Source organism: Mesoplodon mirus (genome assembly GCF_964341445.2).
Source record: "Mesoplodon mirus genome assembly, chromosome: 15".
Lineage (NCBI taxonomy): Eukaryota > Metazoa > Chordata > Mammalia > Artiodactyla > Ziphiidae > Mesoplodon > Mesoplodon mirus.
In genome coordinates, this window is record NC_138991.1 from 47,897,787 (window position 1) to 47,912,342 (window position 14,556).

A 14,556-nucleotide genomic window follows, 5' to 3' on the forward strand; every position below is an offset into this window, starting at 1 on the left:
GAGTCAACAACACAGCTGTACTGAGTACATCATCTTCACCTTTGCCTAAGTGGTTTGAGAGACGGCAATTTTTAAAGTCCTAATCTGGTGGTATCATTGGAAACTTCATCCCAATCTACAAGTATTTGTTTGCCTAACTTTCTTGAGTATATTAAGAGTATGTATTCATGATCCATATAAGGTAACTATTTGCACCATTACTTCTCTTTTAAAGATACCTTTTTATGCTATTACTGTAGTGGGTTTTGCTAACTTCATTACTACCCTTTAATACATTTGAATGAAAGATTTAATTTTCTCTCCTATACTAATTCTTTTCTCACTGTCTCTAACCTCAAATGAGTTAATACTTTGCAAGCACATCATAGATAACAGATGGATTTTCACAAAGATTTAATTTACGCAGGAACCCTGGGTAACATGTTATCTTGATTTTAAGAGGTAAGAAAACTGAGTAGATCTAAGTTAGTAACACTAGAACAAACACTGAGTATGTACTTGACATAGTAGGTGTGAAAATGATTGCTGTGAGGCTCCCACCCCTCAGAAGTGCACAGGTTAGTGATTTAATTTAAATACTGTGTTTTAAAGTGAAAGGGTGTGTTCAGAGTTCATCTATGGAAGCTCAAATGGGCAAACACAACACAGGGGGTTTAAGAAAAGCTTCATGAAGAATGACAACTTAGCTGAGTCTTGCAAGGTGAGTAGGTCAGAGCAGAAGCGAAGGATATTCCAGGCAGCAAGGACAGTATGGTGTGAACTACAAACAACTCAGTGTTACCAGATGATTATGCCATGGGGAATGGACTCAGGAAGCTAGAAAGGTAGCCAGGGAGCTTGTGAGGCGTGTTAACAAACCTGGACTGTATGCTGCAGGTGAAGGGGCTGTTGAAGGGTTTGAGCAGTGAGGCGATAAGGTCCCACTGTAGCCACAGTGAATAATGGATTTATGGAGGCCAAGAGTAGAGGCAGGGAGACGCCCAGAAGGGCCTGACCTGTGGCAGGGGCAGTGGGAATGAAATAGCTGAATCAGAGAGAGATTTAGGGGGGAAAAGAAACAAGCAGGAGGACTAAGTGAATGCATGATTAGGCAACAGGTGAAGGAGTCTTCAGTTTCTGTCTTACTGGGGTGATGGTGTCAGCAATTGAAATAAGGAACACACAAGGGGGAAAGAACTGATCTGAGTGCTTATAGATCATCTGGCAATAGGCAATTGGATCTAGGACTGTGAAGCTCAGAGAAGAGGCCAGGCTGGAGGCAGGTGGCAATTAAAACCTCTGGAGTGAATCAATTCTGAAGACTTGTATGTTTAAAGTCAAGAATGGGTCAAGGACAGACCCCCAGAATCAATGTTTAAATGATGAACAGAGGAAATAGAGCCATGAAGAAGGCAGGAAAGGAATGGCCAGGGAAGTTGTGTCTATTGGACTTAAATTAAGATGCAGTGGTGAGGTTTATGAAAAGTTTTAGTGCTGGGGGTGGGAGGTCAAGTAAATCTAGATTTCAGTGGATTAAAGGGTGAATAGGACAAATTAACTTACTTACAAAACAGAAATAGAGTCATAGATGTAGAAAACAAACTTACGGTTACCAAGGGGGAAAGGATGTGGGGAGGGATCAATTGGGAGATTAGGATTGACCTATACACACTGCTATATACAAAATAGATAACTAATGGGGACCTACTGTATAGCACAGGGAACTCTACTCAATACCTTGTAATGACCTATTTTGGAAAAGAATCTAAAAAAGAGTGGATATATGTATATGTATAACTGATTCACTTTGCTGTACAGCAGAAACTAATACAACATTGTAAACCAACTATACTCCAATAAAAATTAATTTTAAACAAGTGAATAGGAAGTGAGGAATTAAAGACCGAAAGAGTAGATTATTCCTTCAAGAAGGTTGACTATGAAAGGAAGGAGGAATGGTGATATTAAAGATACATCAAAGGCTAATGGAGGAGGTCTCTGGCCTTGTTTTTAGACTAGGAGAAACTTTGGCATGTTTATGGGCTCAAGGGAAAGAGCCAGAAACAAAGGAGAGGTTGAAGATGTAGGGGAGAAGAGAGAACTGGTGGTACAAGGTCCCAGGGGGAACAGGAAGGGATGTGACAGGAGTGCAAATGCGCTGGGAGGAGGGAGGGATGACTGGTGGGCTGGTGGGGTGATGTGTGCAAGAAGCTGACATAGTTTATGCTTACACATCCTTTGATGGGAGTGCTACTGAAAAGCACCAGTGCTCTCTCTTAAATCTTCCCCAGCTGCTAAGGACTTGATCTCAATCTTAATAATGAACCTTTTCCCCTACAGACCATCTAGGCTGACATTTTCTCTTTGTGTGTTTGCTGAAGGGAAAAGTAGCTCTCCCAAAATATGTCATTTTAAAAGAGGTGATTTGGGCCTCCCTGGTGGCGCAGTGGTTGAGAGTCCGCCTGCCGATGCAGGGGATACGGGTTCGTGCCCCGGTCTGGGAGGATCCCATATGCCGCGGAGCGGCTGGGCCCGTGAGCCATGGCCGCTGGGCCTGCGCATCCGGAGCCTGTGCTCCGCAACGGGGGAGGCCACAACAGTGAGAGGCCCGCATACCGCAAAAAAAAAAAAAAAAAAAAAAAAAAAAAAAAAGAGGTGATTTATTATGTTTGACCAAAAGAATTCAATGTTATCCAGAAATACAGAGACGTTATGAGAAGAGAGGGTCCCAAACATGGACTTGGTAGGCTATCAAGCTCTTCCCGAGTGCTCCTTCTGAGATCATCATAGATCTGGCCCATGGGTCTGCCACAGAGCATGGCCGGGAAGGTGTAATCAGAGGCTGTTGTGTCACTGGTGACTTAAGCAGATCTTATCGGCCCTAATCCTTGGACTCCAGTCAGATTTTTGGCACCAGTTTTCTGCAGAAATGGAAGGCTGCTACTTGAAGTGGAGCTTGGCCATTTATTCACTGACCATTCCAAAGAGGTGATAAAATTGCTCTTCCAGTTGCTTAATAAGCAGTGAAGTGGTGGTGATTAAATCAGGCTGCAGCAGAAGCCTGGGGTGGACTGCTAGCACGGCCACAGAGACTCTGGTTGGCATCACCAACAGCAGGGCGATTCCAGGGGGTTTCTTTTCCATCCCCCTGATTGATGAAAGTCTTGGCTCAAGTATCATCTCCAAAGAGAGGCCTTCAGAGACCACCCTAGCTAAAATGACATGCCTCCCATAGCTCTCATTATCCCCTTCCCTGTTTTATTGTCCATCATTGTACTTATCACTACTTCCTGGAGGGTTTTTTTTTCGTGGGGGGGTAAGGGGTTGTATTTTTGTTTGTTTGTTTATTGTACATTTTCCCACTAGACTGTAAAATCTGAAAATAGACTGCCAGTCTGGCTTGCTCACTGCTGTAGCCTCAACAACTAGTACATAACAGATTCTGGGTATTTTAATGAATACATAAATAGAAATTACAACAGTAGGATCATAGTATGCATTCTATTTTAAATTAAAGGCACTACCTTTTATTTTACTTGAATTTAACAAAAGTAAAAAGAAACTGAAGTAAAACTGAAGGCATTGTTGAATTGTTCATCCAGGCAGTATTCAGAGTTTGGAGCCATTGTTCTATATGTTTGGATTTCACTGCCGAGAAATATGAATGAATTAGCATGCTTAAACTTTCTCCCACTTACCCATTTTTATGAGCTATATTATTTATATTGTCAAGTTTTAAAATATGTATATTGCTTTTATTGTAATTCCCACATTTATTAGTCTTAGTTATATATTTACATCAACTCATATTTTCACATTCTTATTTTATACTGAGTTTTGACCTATTAAATAATTTAAAAAATAATTTTAATAGTTTTGACCTATTAAATTTAATTTTTAATAATTTTAATTTAAATTAATTTTAATTCTTCTATGGAAGAATCGAGGCATCAAAACTTTCCTTTCTTTTGGCCGTGTCCCGCGGCTTATGGGATTTAATTTACCGACCAGGGATCGAACCCGGGCCCTCGGCAGTGAGAGCGCGGAACCCTAACCACTGGACCACCAGGGAATTCCCAGCATCAAAGCTTTTAAATAAATGTATTTCAGAACTTTCAGAGAATAAACAAAAATAAGTTCCTTTCTTGCGTCAGTGATTAGTGTTTAGGGAAAGACAACATCTTCGCCCTTTCAGCTCTGGCTCTAGCAGCCAGCCATTCGCCTCCGGGCCTGGAGGGCGGGACAGCGCGCGCCCTGAGGGCGCAGTGCAGTCAGGAGCCGCCAGGGGCCGCTACCGCGGGCGGTTCGCAACAGTGCCTCTCTATGCGTCGCCTGTGCGGAGCTCAAGAGGATACCGGACCGGAGGGCGCCGCGCAGTGCCTCCTGGGTCGGCGTAGGCATGGCGGCTCGTGTCCTTTGCGCCTGTGTCCGTCGACTGCCCGCCGCCTTCGCGCCGCTGCCCCGGCTCCCCACGCTGGCGGCGGCCCGGTCACTCTGCACTCCTCTGTTCCCCGCGGGGGCCAGGGCGAGGCCTGGGGCTCCGCATCTGGCCTCGGTGCTCACGCAGGTGATTCGCGGTGACTTTGGGGGGGCTTGGCTGGGGTCAGGCGTCGGGCCCGCTCGGGGTGGTGGGGACGGGCCAGGCAGCGGGGCCGCAGCTACTGTGGCTGCTGTTGGCGGGGGTGACCCGGGGACCCCTGCTTGCTCTCCGTCCCACTGCCTAACGGTGCTTGGTTGATCCCTGCCGGGACCCGGGTGACCTAGTGATTACGGGCAACAGCACAGACCTTCCAGTCAAACACCCTTGGGTTCGAAAGCTGACCCCGGAACTTTGGAAAAGCCTTGTAACCTCGCTAAGCCTCAGTCTGAACCGTAAAAATGGGATACTAGTTTCTACCTTGTGTTTCAGCGAGGTTTAGAGGAGATCATACAGGTAAAGTACCGAGGGCGGTGCTTGGTAAGCTCTCACAATACTGGTTGCCGTTAATCGTAGTGATAATGATAAATACCGTGATAGCTTTCTAGGAAAAAAATAATGACAGGGTACAGAGAGGAAGACACCCTGGCCTACAGCCTTCTTCACAGCAGTTCTCTCCCTGGATTTCTCCCTGTGGCACCTTTTGCCTGTTTCTGGGTCTCTTGGAAGGATAGGAAACAAATAGTATCTAGTTTTGTTTTTTTTTTTATCTGGTGAAACCTTTTTGAGACTGAAACTCTCCTTAGGTCAGTGATTCTCAACCCTGGCTGCACATTCAAGTCACCTGGGTAGCTTGAAAGAGAAAAAGAAAAATAAATCCCTTGTGGGCTCCCCACCTCCCCATCTGATTTACTCCTCTGGGATGAGGCACTGACATGTTTTTTAAGTTCCCCAGGTGATTCTGAAGCGCCTCAAGATTAAGAACTGTTGTATTAAAGTAGGATAGACTCCCACGGTTAAGTTGAGAATTCCCTTTTCAAACTCCAAGACTTCATGTAATTGTGGTTTCAGTCTTGACTAAGATAAGAGAATAAAAACTAAGGATGCCCTGGCCAAATCAGTTAGAATCTCTAGAGGTGGGGCTTGGTCATCGGTTTTTGAAAGTTGCCAGTGATTCTTTTATGCAGCCAGTGTCAAGATTTACTGACAGTGTAGTGGATTCATTCAGGGGCCATCGTCTTATCGATGAATCAAAAGGTTAAAAGTGTCACCTTGAAGTTGAGTTAAAAGAGCAGTGTGTATAGTTGCTGTTTTGTTCCTGAGACCGACTTCGGTGTTAGGCTAAGAGGCAAAGTGATGTTCCTTATTCTTAGAGCACTGCTGTTCAAACTTGACTGTGCATACTGATCACCTGTGTTAAAATACAGATTCTGGAAAGAGGCCTGAGAGTCTTCATTTCCACAGGGCTACCAGAAGATCCTGCTGCTGCTGGTCCTTGGACCATGCCTTGAATAGCAGGGTGCAGAGATGTTCATGTTCCACTGCCTCTGCTTGGTTTACATTTACAGCAGAGAAACCATTTTCTTTATATTTACAAAGTGTTTTTTTTTTTTTTTTTTTTGCGGTACGCGGGCCTCTCACTGTTGTGGCCTCTCCCGTTGCGGAGCACAGGCTCCCGATGCGCAGGCTCAGCGGCCATGGCTCACGGGCCCAGCCGCTCCGCGGCATATGGGATCCTCCCAGACCGGGGCACGAACCCGTATCCCCTGCAACGGCAGGCGGACTCTCAACCACTGCGCCACCAGGGAGGCCCTACAAAGTGGTTTTGACTGAGTGCTCCCATTTAGCCACCTTATATCCTTTGCGGCTTGACGTGGAGAGTAAATACTTGGTTCATTGTTGAGGGATACAGAGATGGATACAAAAGAAAGACATCAGTTCATGTCTTCATTGGACACTTGGCAGCTATATGTTAACCATGCCAGCTTATTCCCTGCTGTGCTGTCTTCCCTAGGCCGTTCTGACACTATTTTCTCTTGGTTCATCTCTTTTTGTACCTAGTTGGGAATTTTCTACCAAATCCTTAAATGTTGGTGAGGTCCAGAGATCTCTTACCACACACTCCCTGGCCTGACTCTTCATGTTCTGTTACTGCCTGTATGCCAGTCACCCCAGACCCCCCTCTCCAGCCCTTATTCATCTCATCGGAACCTTCACTCGTTCTACCTATTCCGTTCTGTCAGGTTTTCCCTCCTCAAATCCATCCATTATGCTCACCCCAGAGCAACTAGTTATTCATTTATATACTAACTGATTCCCCCCAAAAAGGAGCTAAGGCAGCTTTCCTGGGTCTAGAAATATAACAGTATAAAATAGAAGGTACGAAAAAAAGGATAGTGGCCTAAAATGGGGCCTTGAAGTCTTATACTTGACCCAGAACCCCAAATCTAAAGTGTCTGGCAGCCAGAGCACAGAGAATTTCCAGAGAGTTCTGTGGGGCCCAGCACCCAGATGAAGACGAAGCACTTGTGCAGGGAAAGCTCAACTGTTGCTGGTACTGGAACCAGACTGACATGCATGATGGTGTTGGACTTGGGGCTGCGATCATGCATTCGTTTTCCCCACATCATGCATTCCCCAGTAAGACAAACCTATTTTGTCTTACTCAAGGCTCTGCAGCCCCAGGCCCTGCCTCTTCAGCCTCAGAGCCCATATCGGTGTCCCACCTTGTCCTTTAATCTCCAGCAACATGAACTGATTTCTTCCTACACATTACACTTTCATGCCTCGTTTCCTTTTCTTGGCCTGTCCTTCCCTCTTTGAAAAATCTGTCCCCATCCTTTTCCTTGCTATGCAAGTCTGGTGTCTCTACCTTCCTGGCCTCTCAAGGACTGACTGACAACTTTTGTTACTGAAGCAGCCTACAAATACCCTTACCACATTTTTATTACAGTTGATATGTTCTGTTTGTATTGGTCTTCTCCATTAGACCATAGGCTTCTCTGAGCATAGAGGTTATGTCTTATTTATCTTTGTGCATCCAGCGCACCACAAAGTGCTTGGCACATAAGGTAAAGCTCAAAGGCTGCTGAGACAAGCAGGTAGTAGGTAAAGGCAAGACATTGCCACATGTGAGGACAGGTGTGTGTACAGTGCAGAAGCAAGAAGAGGGGCTTAATTAAAACCCCCAGTCAGCATGGTCTTGAAGGCAGCAGTTTCTCAAGCAGTTGGGGCAGGATGTGATGGCATGTGCAGAGGCCAGGAAGAGCCTGGCACTTACTTAGGGTTGACCCTCAGGTGCCTGTGGAAGGGAGAGACCCGAGTTGAGGCTGGAAGACAGGTATATTGAAGGGCGCTGTATACCGCACTGAAGAATGTGGATGTTCTCTGTCTAGGTCACAGGGGGTAAAGATTAAATGCAATTTGTTGAAGGAATGTTTGAGAGCTTTCCCCCCAATCAGCTGGGCTGGGTGACCCAGTAAACATGATGGTGAAGGAATGGGAAGAGTGGAGGTTGCCTCTGAGGTTTCTGGCTAGAGCCCCAGGTGGTAGAGAAGGAATAGAGGTCTGCGAGCAGGTGTTTTGGCAACAGGTAAGGAATTTATTTCCAAACTGAGATTGAGATGTCTGTGCTATCTGGGTAGAGCTGTCCAGGGGGTAGTTTGCAGAGATGGTCTTTAAAGCCATCTAGGTTCCTCTGAGTTTCCCTTAGAGATGGACCCCGTTGGAGGTAAGATGGACGTTAACAGTCGGGTTTACTTCTGCTAGTCCACAGGGTAGTCATTCTTCCCTGCAGACAGTGCCTTCTCTGATGTCTGTGGGAGGTGATTTTGTCGCATGTGATTGTTAAGTGTAGATCTTGGGGAAGAATAATTAACACCAGAAGCAATGTTGGCTGTTGGGGACATTTTTCAGAAGTGCTTGTCCATTCTATATCTTTTTTTTGTTTTTGTTTTTTTTTTAATGGCTGAGATCCAGTAGAAGGGAGGCAATAAGACCCTCCAGGAGGCCATTCGGGGAAACCTGGGGCAAGATACCTAACCTTTCTTTCTCAGTTTCCTCATCTGTAAAATGGGGTTATTATTAGCTCTAAAGGAGATGACATATGTAAAGTGCTTAGGGTGGTACTATGGCCTGACATAATGATAGGACATCAATAAAGAGCCCAGAGCGGGGCAGTGGGCATCAAGAGGGAAGGAGTCAGATCGAGTACTTCGGGGCTACACTACTGCCAGACTCTCAAACTGGCAGGTCGTTGTCATCCTGATCCTACTAGATAGCCCTAAATAGCACTTCCTAGGTATGTGCCAGGCAGTGTTCTAAGCCCTTTATGTTGCATGATCTCATTGATGCCTCACAACAGTCCTGTGAACTTGGGTACTGTTGTTTATGCCCATTTTACAGATAAGGAAACAGGCATAGAAACGTTAAATAACTTGCCCAAGGCCAAACAGCTAGTAACAAAGAGCTAGTGCCAGGGTACTTTTGTCATTCTGGAGTCTGAGTTCGCATCCGCTACACCTTCCTGCCTCCTGCTGAGCCCACTGCAGCCACCCTTTTAGACTGGCATGTGGTCTCCAGGTGGAGTCCCCTTTGATCTCATTTAATCACAAGGTACCCACCTGGCCCCTGTAGGCACTTGCCAGTGCTTCTGGGGTCCTTGCTGACACCTAGTGGGCGGCTTGGGTAGCTGCGTACAAGCACGCCCTCACCAGCTTCTTCCTTTCCCTTGGGTGCTGTGCACATCAGCCTCCCCTGCCTCTCACCCTCTCCCAGCAATAATTTCACCTCATACCACTTCTTGCTATGCACACAGACGAGGCCTCTGTTAGATCTTTCCACCTCAGATTTCTTTTCTGTCATTACGAATATTAACTCATGTCTTCTCCCCCTTTCTCTTTAGTCCTTTCTGCTTCTTTTATTTGTGGCTTGAAAGCCTCTTCTAGTCATTGGTTTGTTTTTTTTTTTTTTCCTTCAGTACACGGGCCTCTCACTGTTGTGGTCTCTCCCGTTGCGGAGCACAGGCTCCGGACGCGCAGGCTCAGCGACCATGGCTCACGGGCCCAGCCGCTCCGCAGCATGTGGGATCTTCCCGGACCGGGGCACGAACCCGTGTCTCCTGCATCGGCAGGCAGACTCTCAACCACTGCGCCACCAGGGAAGCCCCTGGCAGTGTTTTTTATTATGATTTTTCATAGACCTTTGTGACTCTGGAGGACCTTAACCCCAACAGGCAAACCCACTTTCTGTGGGTTTCTATGCCCTAAGAACTCCAAACTGCAGACTTAAAATCAACTTTAGAAGGAGTACAAACCAGTTCAGATTAGGGACTTCTGCAGTGAGAACTGCCAGATGGCTGTCTCATTTTCTCCTCTTGTGCACTGTACCTCCCACGGCCTTAAGTCCACTGATCTGTGACTTGGAGCCCTTCCACATTTGGTGAAGGGATCCAGTCAGGACCCTAACACCTAGTTGAATACCAAGTAGCCTAATATCAGAGAGATGTGAGATACTACTGCATCATGGCAAAGATCAGAATGGCTCATTATTTAGTTGGTGGCAACAAGGCAAGCCCACTTGGAAGGAAAATAGATTGGAGTGTATGCCTGTCAGGCTCCATCATCCTCTTCTTTGGGTTGGTACTGGCTTCATTTGTCTTGGCCAAAGTCAGTGTAATTACTGCTGGGGCCAAATTAGACCCTTCCAGTGTATGGTTCTCAGTGTGAGCTGCCTTTCAGTTCACCCTAACAGCTCTTGGCGTGAGTTATTTTGACTTGGGTATTAAAGGTGGTAGTGCCTTACAGCGGCAGTGCGCTGCTTGAGATGCCATGGGAAGCCTTAGCCTCTTCTGCGGGCCCTAGATGATTTTAGTGGCAATGTTACTGAGCGGAACCAATGTCCAAAGCCTGACGGCTGAACAGAGGAAAAAAGGGGGCCAGTCCTGGCTCTGAGGGGAAAGGAGATCCATTTTTATGCTCTTGAACTGCTAGGGCTTCTGACACTACCCAGCATGAGACCTCCGTGTGTCCTAATGGCCACAGTTACAATCAGATGAGGTGGGTTTGCTAACCCCATGAAAGCTTTGTGAAAGACATCTGTAGGCCAGTGCCTTTACTTAGAGGCATTTCAGGCTCAACAGCAGTGCTTCCCTCCTCCCTTGGTCTAGGTTCCAAGTGGAGTTACATCGCTGTGCCGCCAGTATAGTGACGCACCCCCTTTGACATTAGAGGGCATCAAGGACCGTGTTCTTTACGTCTTGAAACTCTATGACAAGATTGACCCAGAAAAGGTAATTGATGTGGTTTAAATGTTTTTTCTTTAAATGAGTATTTAGTCACATGGTACAAAATCCAAAGGGTTTAAAGGACATTCAGTGAAAAGTCACCCCAGGCACCCAGTTCTCCTGTTGACCTGACTTCTTGAGTATTTTTCCAGAGATTCTCAGTGCATATGGAAGGGCATATATAATTATATATATATATATATATATATATATACACACACACATACACACACACACAAATACATGTATGTATATTATATGTACTGTGTGATCTATATCTCCCAACCTTTTAAAAAAAACACAACACTGTAAATACTGTTGTGCACCTTGCTTTTTTTTTTTTTTTTTTTTTTTTTTTTTTTTTTTTTTTTTGCGGTATGCGGGCCTCTCACTGTTGTGGCCTCCCCCGTTGCGGAGCACAGGCTCCGGATGCGCAGGCCCAGCGGCCATGGCTCACGGGCCCAGCCGCTCCGCGGCATATGGGATCCTCCCAGACCGGGGCACGAACCCGTATCCCCTGCATCGGCAGGCGGACTCTCAACCACTGCGCCACCAGGGAGGCCCACCTTGCTTTTTTAACTTAACTCTTCTTGGAGTTTTTCTCACAGTGCTACCTTAAAACATTCCTTCTTTAACAACAGAATCTGTGGTGTGGGTAGGGTAGTTTGTTTTTGATGTGGTTTTTGAAGAATTCTTCCTGGTGATCTTGAGGTCTAAATTAAAGACAGGGTGCTGATAGACACTGTGTGCTATTCCTGAGGGAGCAGAATGTCACTTCTAAGGTGCGGGGTCTTAGTGGTCAGTAAGGCAAGAAAAATCAGAGTCTTCAGATGTCATTCAGAACAGTGATCAGAGATCATCATAAAATATATAAAGTGGATTCATCATTAGCTTTATATATATTGCTAACCATTTCAAAATAAGGTAGAGTAAGTTAACATATAAAGCACACCAAGTGTGGGTTGGCACACGTTAAATGTATAATGTTAGTTATGGCTCTTTATGTTTAAAATATGGCCTCTTTATATTAAAAAATCTTCTGTATAATGACTGATATTTCACCATTCAGTTATCTTGAGAAACAAACGCTCTCACAGACTGAATTTTGCATTTGGTGTTTCTTTTCTTGCAGCTCTCAGTAAATTCCCATTTTATGAAAGACCTGGGCTTAGACAGTTTGGACCAAGTGGAGATTATCATGGCCATGGAAGACGAATTTGGTAACACACACGGGCTGTCTTGGACCTGCCTGTCATGGCTCTTGATTTTGGTGGATTAAATGCAGAGGAATGCTGGGAGCCTGATTGATTGGGGTTTGCAACAGTCGTGCCCACCCCTCCCCCACTCCTGCTTACTGTCGGGGGAAGTGATTATTGGGGACAGTGCACTTACTTGGAGAGCACTTACTGCAGGTCTGCAGAGTGCCCGGTGTAATACCAAGGGCTGAGCGACCGGAAGAGGCCTGGGGGAGTGTGGCACGGAGATTCTTGAGGTGGGTCTCCAAGATGAGGGCATAGCCTCACCTGCGGAGAAGCTGCTGACACCTCGGTGCACCATCTCCCTCCTCCCCACCTCCCCGATGAGCTAGGCCTAAATGTCTAGAGAAGTGCTGGGTGTGCCAAGGATAGGGCGTGTGCGTGCACAGACTCATACACGCACGCACGCTTTGGTTTCCCGCAGTGCCTCCCACGCACACTCCAGCTTACCCTTGTCTGGGACGGTTAGTTGTGCATATGAGACCTTTACAAGGTTCCATGGCTCATTTTGGGGGTGAATTGCCTGAGTGGAAGCCAAGGGACTTCTGTGCCTTCCTACAGAGCAGAACTTAATTACAGTTCCTCAGAGAGTATGCTAACTAGAGGGATGGCATCGATTAGGGCTACAGGGTTTCTTTTGGGGGTAATGAAAATGTTCTAGGATTAGATGATGGTGATGGTGCACAACCTTGTGCATATACTAAAAACCATTGAATTTTGCACTTTAAATGGGGGAATTTTCTAATATGTGAATTATATCTAAAAAATATGTTGCCTGGAGACATAACAGGCTCACAACTTAAATGGGATTCAGGGTTGCTGGAAATTTTTGATGTACTTCTGGGTATTGCTGAAGTGTTAGATACTTTCAGTTCTAAAGGACTGGCATTTCCTACACTCATGCATTGTTGCACATTTTACTTTCAGGGTTTGAAATTCCTGATATAGATGCGGAGAAGTTAATGTGCCCACAAGAAATTGTAGATTACATTGCAGATAAGAAGGATGTATATGAATAAAATATCAGGTAAATAATTTGATTTATGGAATTATGTTCTCCCATAGAATTAATCTCTCTGTGGTTCTTCAATAAAGACAGACTTGGGAAGAAATGGAAAAATGGAAGTGCTTGACAGATTTTCACTGGTTATAAAATGCAGGCACCTTCTGGTTACCTGCCACTCCAAGGAGGCCAGCCCTAGTTATCATGTTTCTCCTCCAGAGGTGTTGACAGCAGTTCACTCCTGGACAGGACTCTCTGATTGTCAGCCCTCCTCGTAAAAGCAGCCTTGTACAAAAAACTGAGCAAGGCAACCCAGAAGCAGAGACCTCTGCCTCCCTCAGTTACCCACCCAAGGGTAACTGTCCAGGAAGCTGAGATGGCCTGGCTCTTAATTAGGCAGGAGAGGCCTCGTGGGTAAGAAGATGGACTCTAGCGTCAGACACCCGAGTTTATTCTCAGCTCTGCAACATTCTGTAAGCCTGTGGTCTTGGGCAGGCTGTGTAGCCTCTGTAAGCCCTCAGTTTCCTCATATGTAAAATGGGGATAATGATAGGACCTACCTGGGGCTTCTGTGAAGGTAAAATTGAATAGTGTGTGTAAATCACTTAATACAATGCTTGATGTAAAGAAGCCTCGTGATAAATACTGGCTATTGTTCTTTAGGCTGTAGAATAATCAAGTGATCACACTTTTAAAATAAAACATTTTATTAGAGTCTATAACTTTAGTTATCCTGGAATTAGCACCTCAGAGATTATCACTTAAAGTCAGTAGCACCAGAGAGAAACACTGAACTTGTCTTTTGCCAGACCCCTTTTCTTCACTGAGAGAAGACTCAGAAGATGCTGGCGAGTGTCTGGAAGTGAGAACGCATCTCTGCATCATTGCTGACTTTGACAGAGTAATTCTGTTTAGACTTGTACTTAAATTGTCTTAAGTGTTTTTGCCTGTTGAAAATAAATCTATAAAACCAACATTTTTCTGTCTTGTTTTTTAATTACGTCTCTAAAGTGCTTTCTTTATATTGACATTGCTTAGCATTTTTAGAGATTTGTCTGATTTGTCATTGGTATTCATGCATGTCAAAAATATGACTTTTCCAGCAGGGTACTTGAAACAAGTTGCTCTCCCATCACCTTCAGCATGAGGAATGAATTAGTGATAAAAAACATTTTGCCTCAGAAATGCCTCAAATATATTTGTGCCTCCATTAGTTTACTGATTATTCCATGTATCAGCTGACACCAGCGTGTGGGACTAATTTTTTTTCATCCTTGTCCTAAGGATCCATTTCTGAATTAATGGAATTTAGTAATTTTGGAGGATAAAAGGTTCTCGTTCCTCCTAGAAGATTACTTTGACATTGTGTCTGTTTGTCATATATCAGTAAGTATTAACTTGTGCTCCTTTTATTCCTAGCACTGCATTAGGTCTTTGGCATTAATGTAGGCAATTGCCTAGCTGTTGATGAGATTTTTTTTTAAAATTTTTTATCTTATTTATTTTTGGCTGCATTGGGTCTTCGTTGCTGCGCACGGGCTTTCTCTAGTTGCGGTGAGCGGGGGCTACTCTTTGTTGAGGTGCACAGGCTTCTCACTGCAGTGGCTTCTCTGGTGGC

At 45.2% G+C, this 14,556-nt stretch overlaps 1 protein-coding gene across 1 annotated transcript; it reads left to right on the forward strand.

Moving 5' to 3' along the window:
- Nucleotides 1-4,318: 4,318 nt before the first annotated feature.
- On the forward strand, nucleotides 4,319-13,912 carry NDUFAB1 (NADH:ubiquinone oxidoreductase subunit AB1). Its single transcript, XM_082600667.1, has 5 exons — nucleotides 4,319-4,546; nucleotides 10,563-10,685; nucleotides 11,812-11,899; nucleotides 12,863-12,962; nucleotides 13,748-13,912. The coding sequence occupies exons 1-4, from the start codon at nucleotides 4,379-4,381 to the stop codon at nucleotides 12,952-12,954; spliced, it is 471 nt and encodes a 156-aa protein (XP_082456793.1). The 5' UTR covers nucleotides 4,319-4,378; the 3' UTR covers nucleotides 12,955-12,962; nucleotides 13,748-13,912.
- The last annotated feature ends 644 nt before the right edge of the window (nucleotides 13,913-14,556 follow it).

Coding starts and splice junctions, on each gene's coding strand:
- NDUFAB1 (XM_082600667.1), top strand. CDS start 4,379: ATGGCGGCTCGTGTCCTTTGCGCCTGTGTCCGTCGACTGCCCGCCGCC. Junction 4,547..10,562: donor TGGCCTCGGTGCTCACGCAG/GTGATTCGCGGT, acceptor CCCTTGGTCTAG/GTTCCAAGTGGAGTTACATC. Junction 10,686..11,811: donor ACAAGATTGACCCAGAAAAG/GTAATTGATGTG, acceptor CTTTTCTTGCAG/CTCTCAGTAAATTCCCATTT.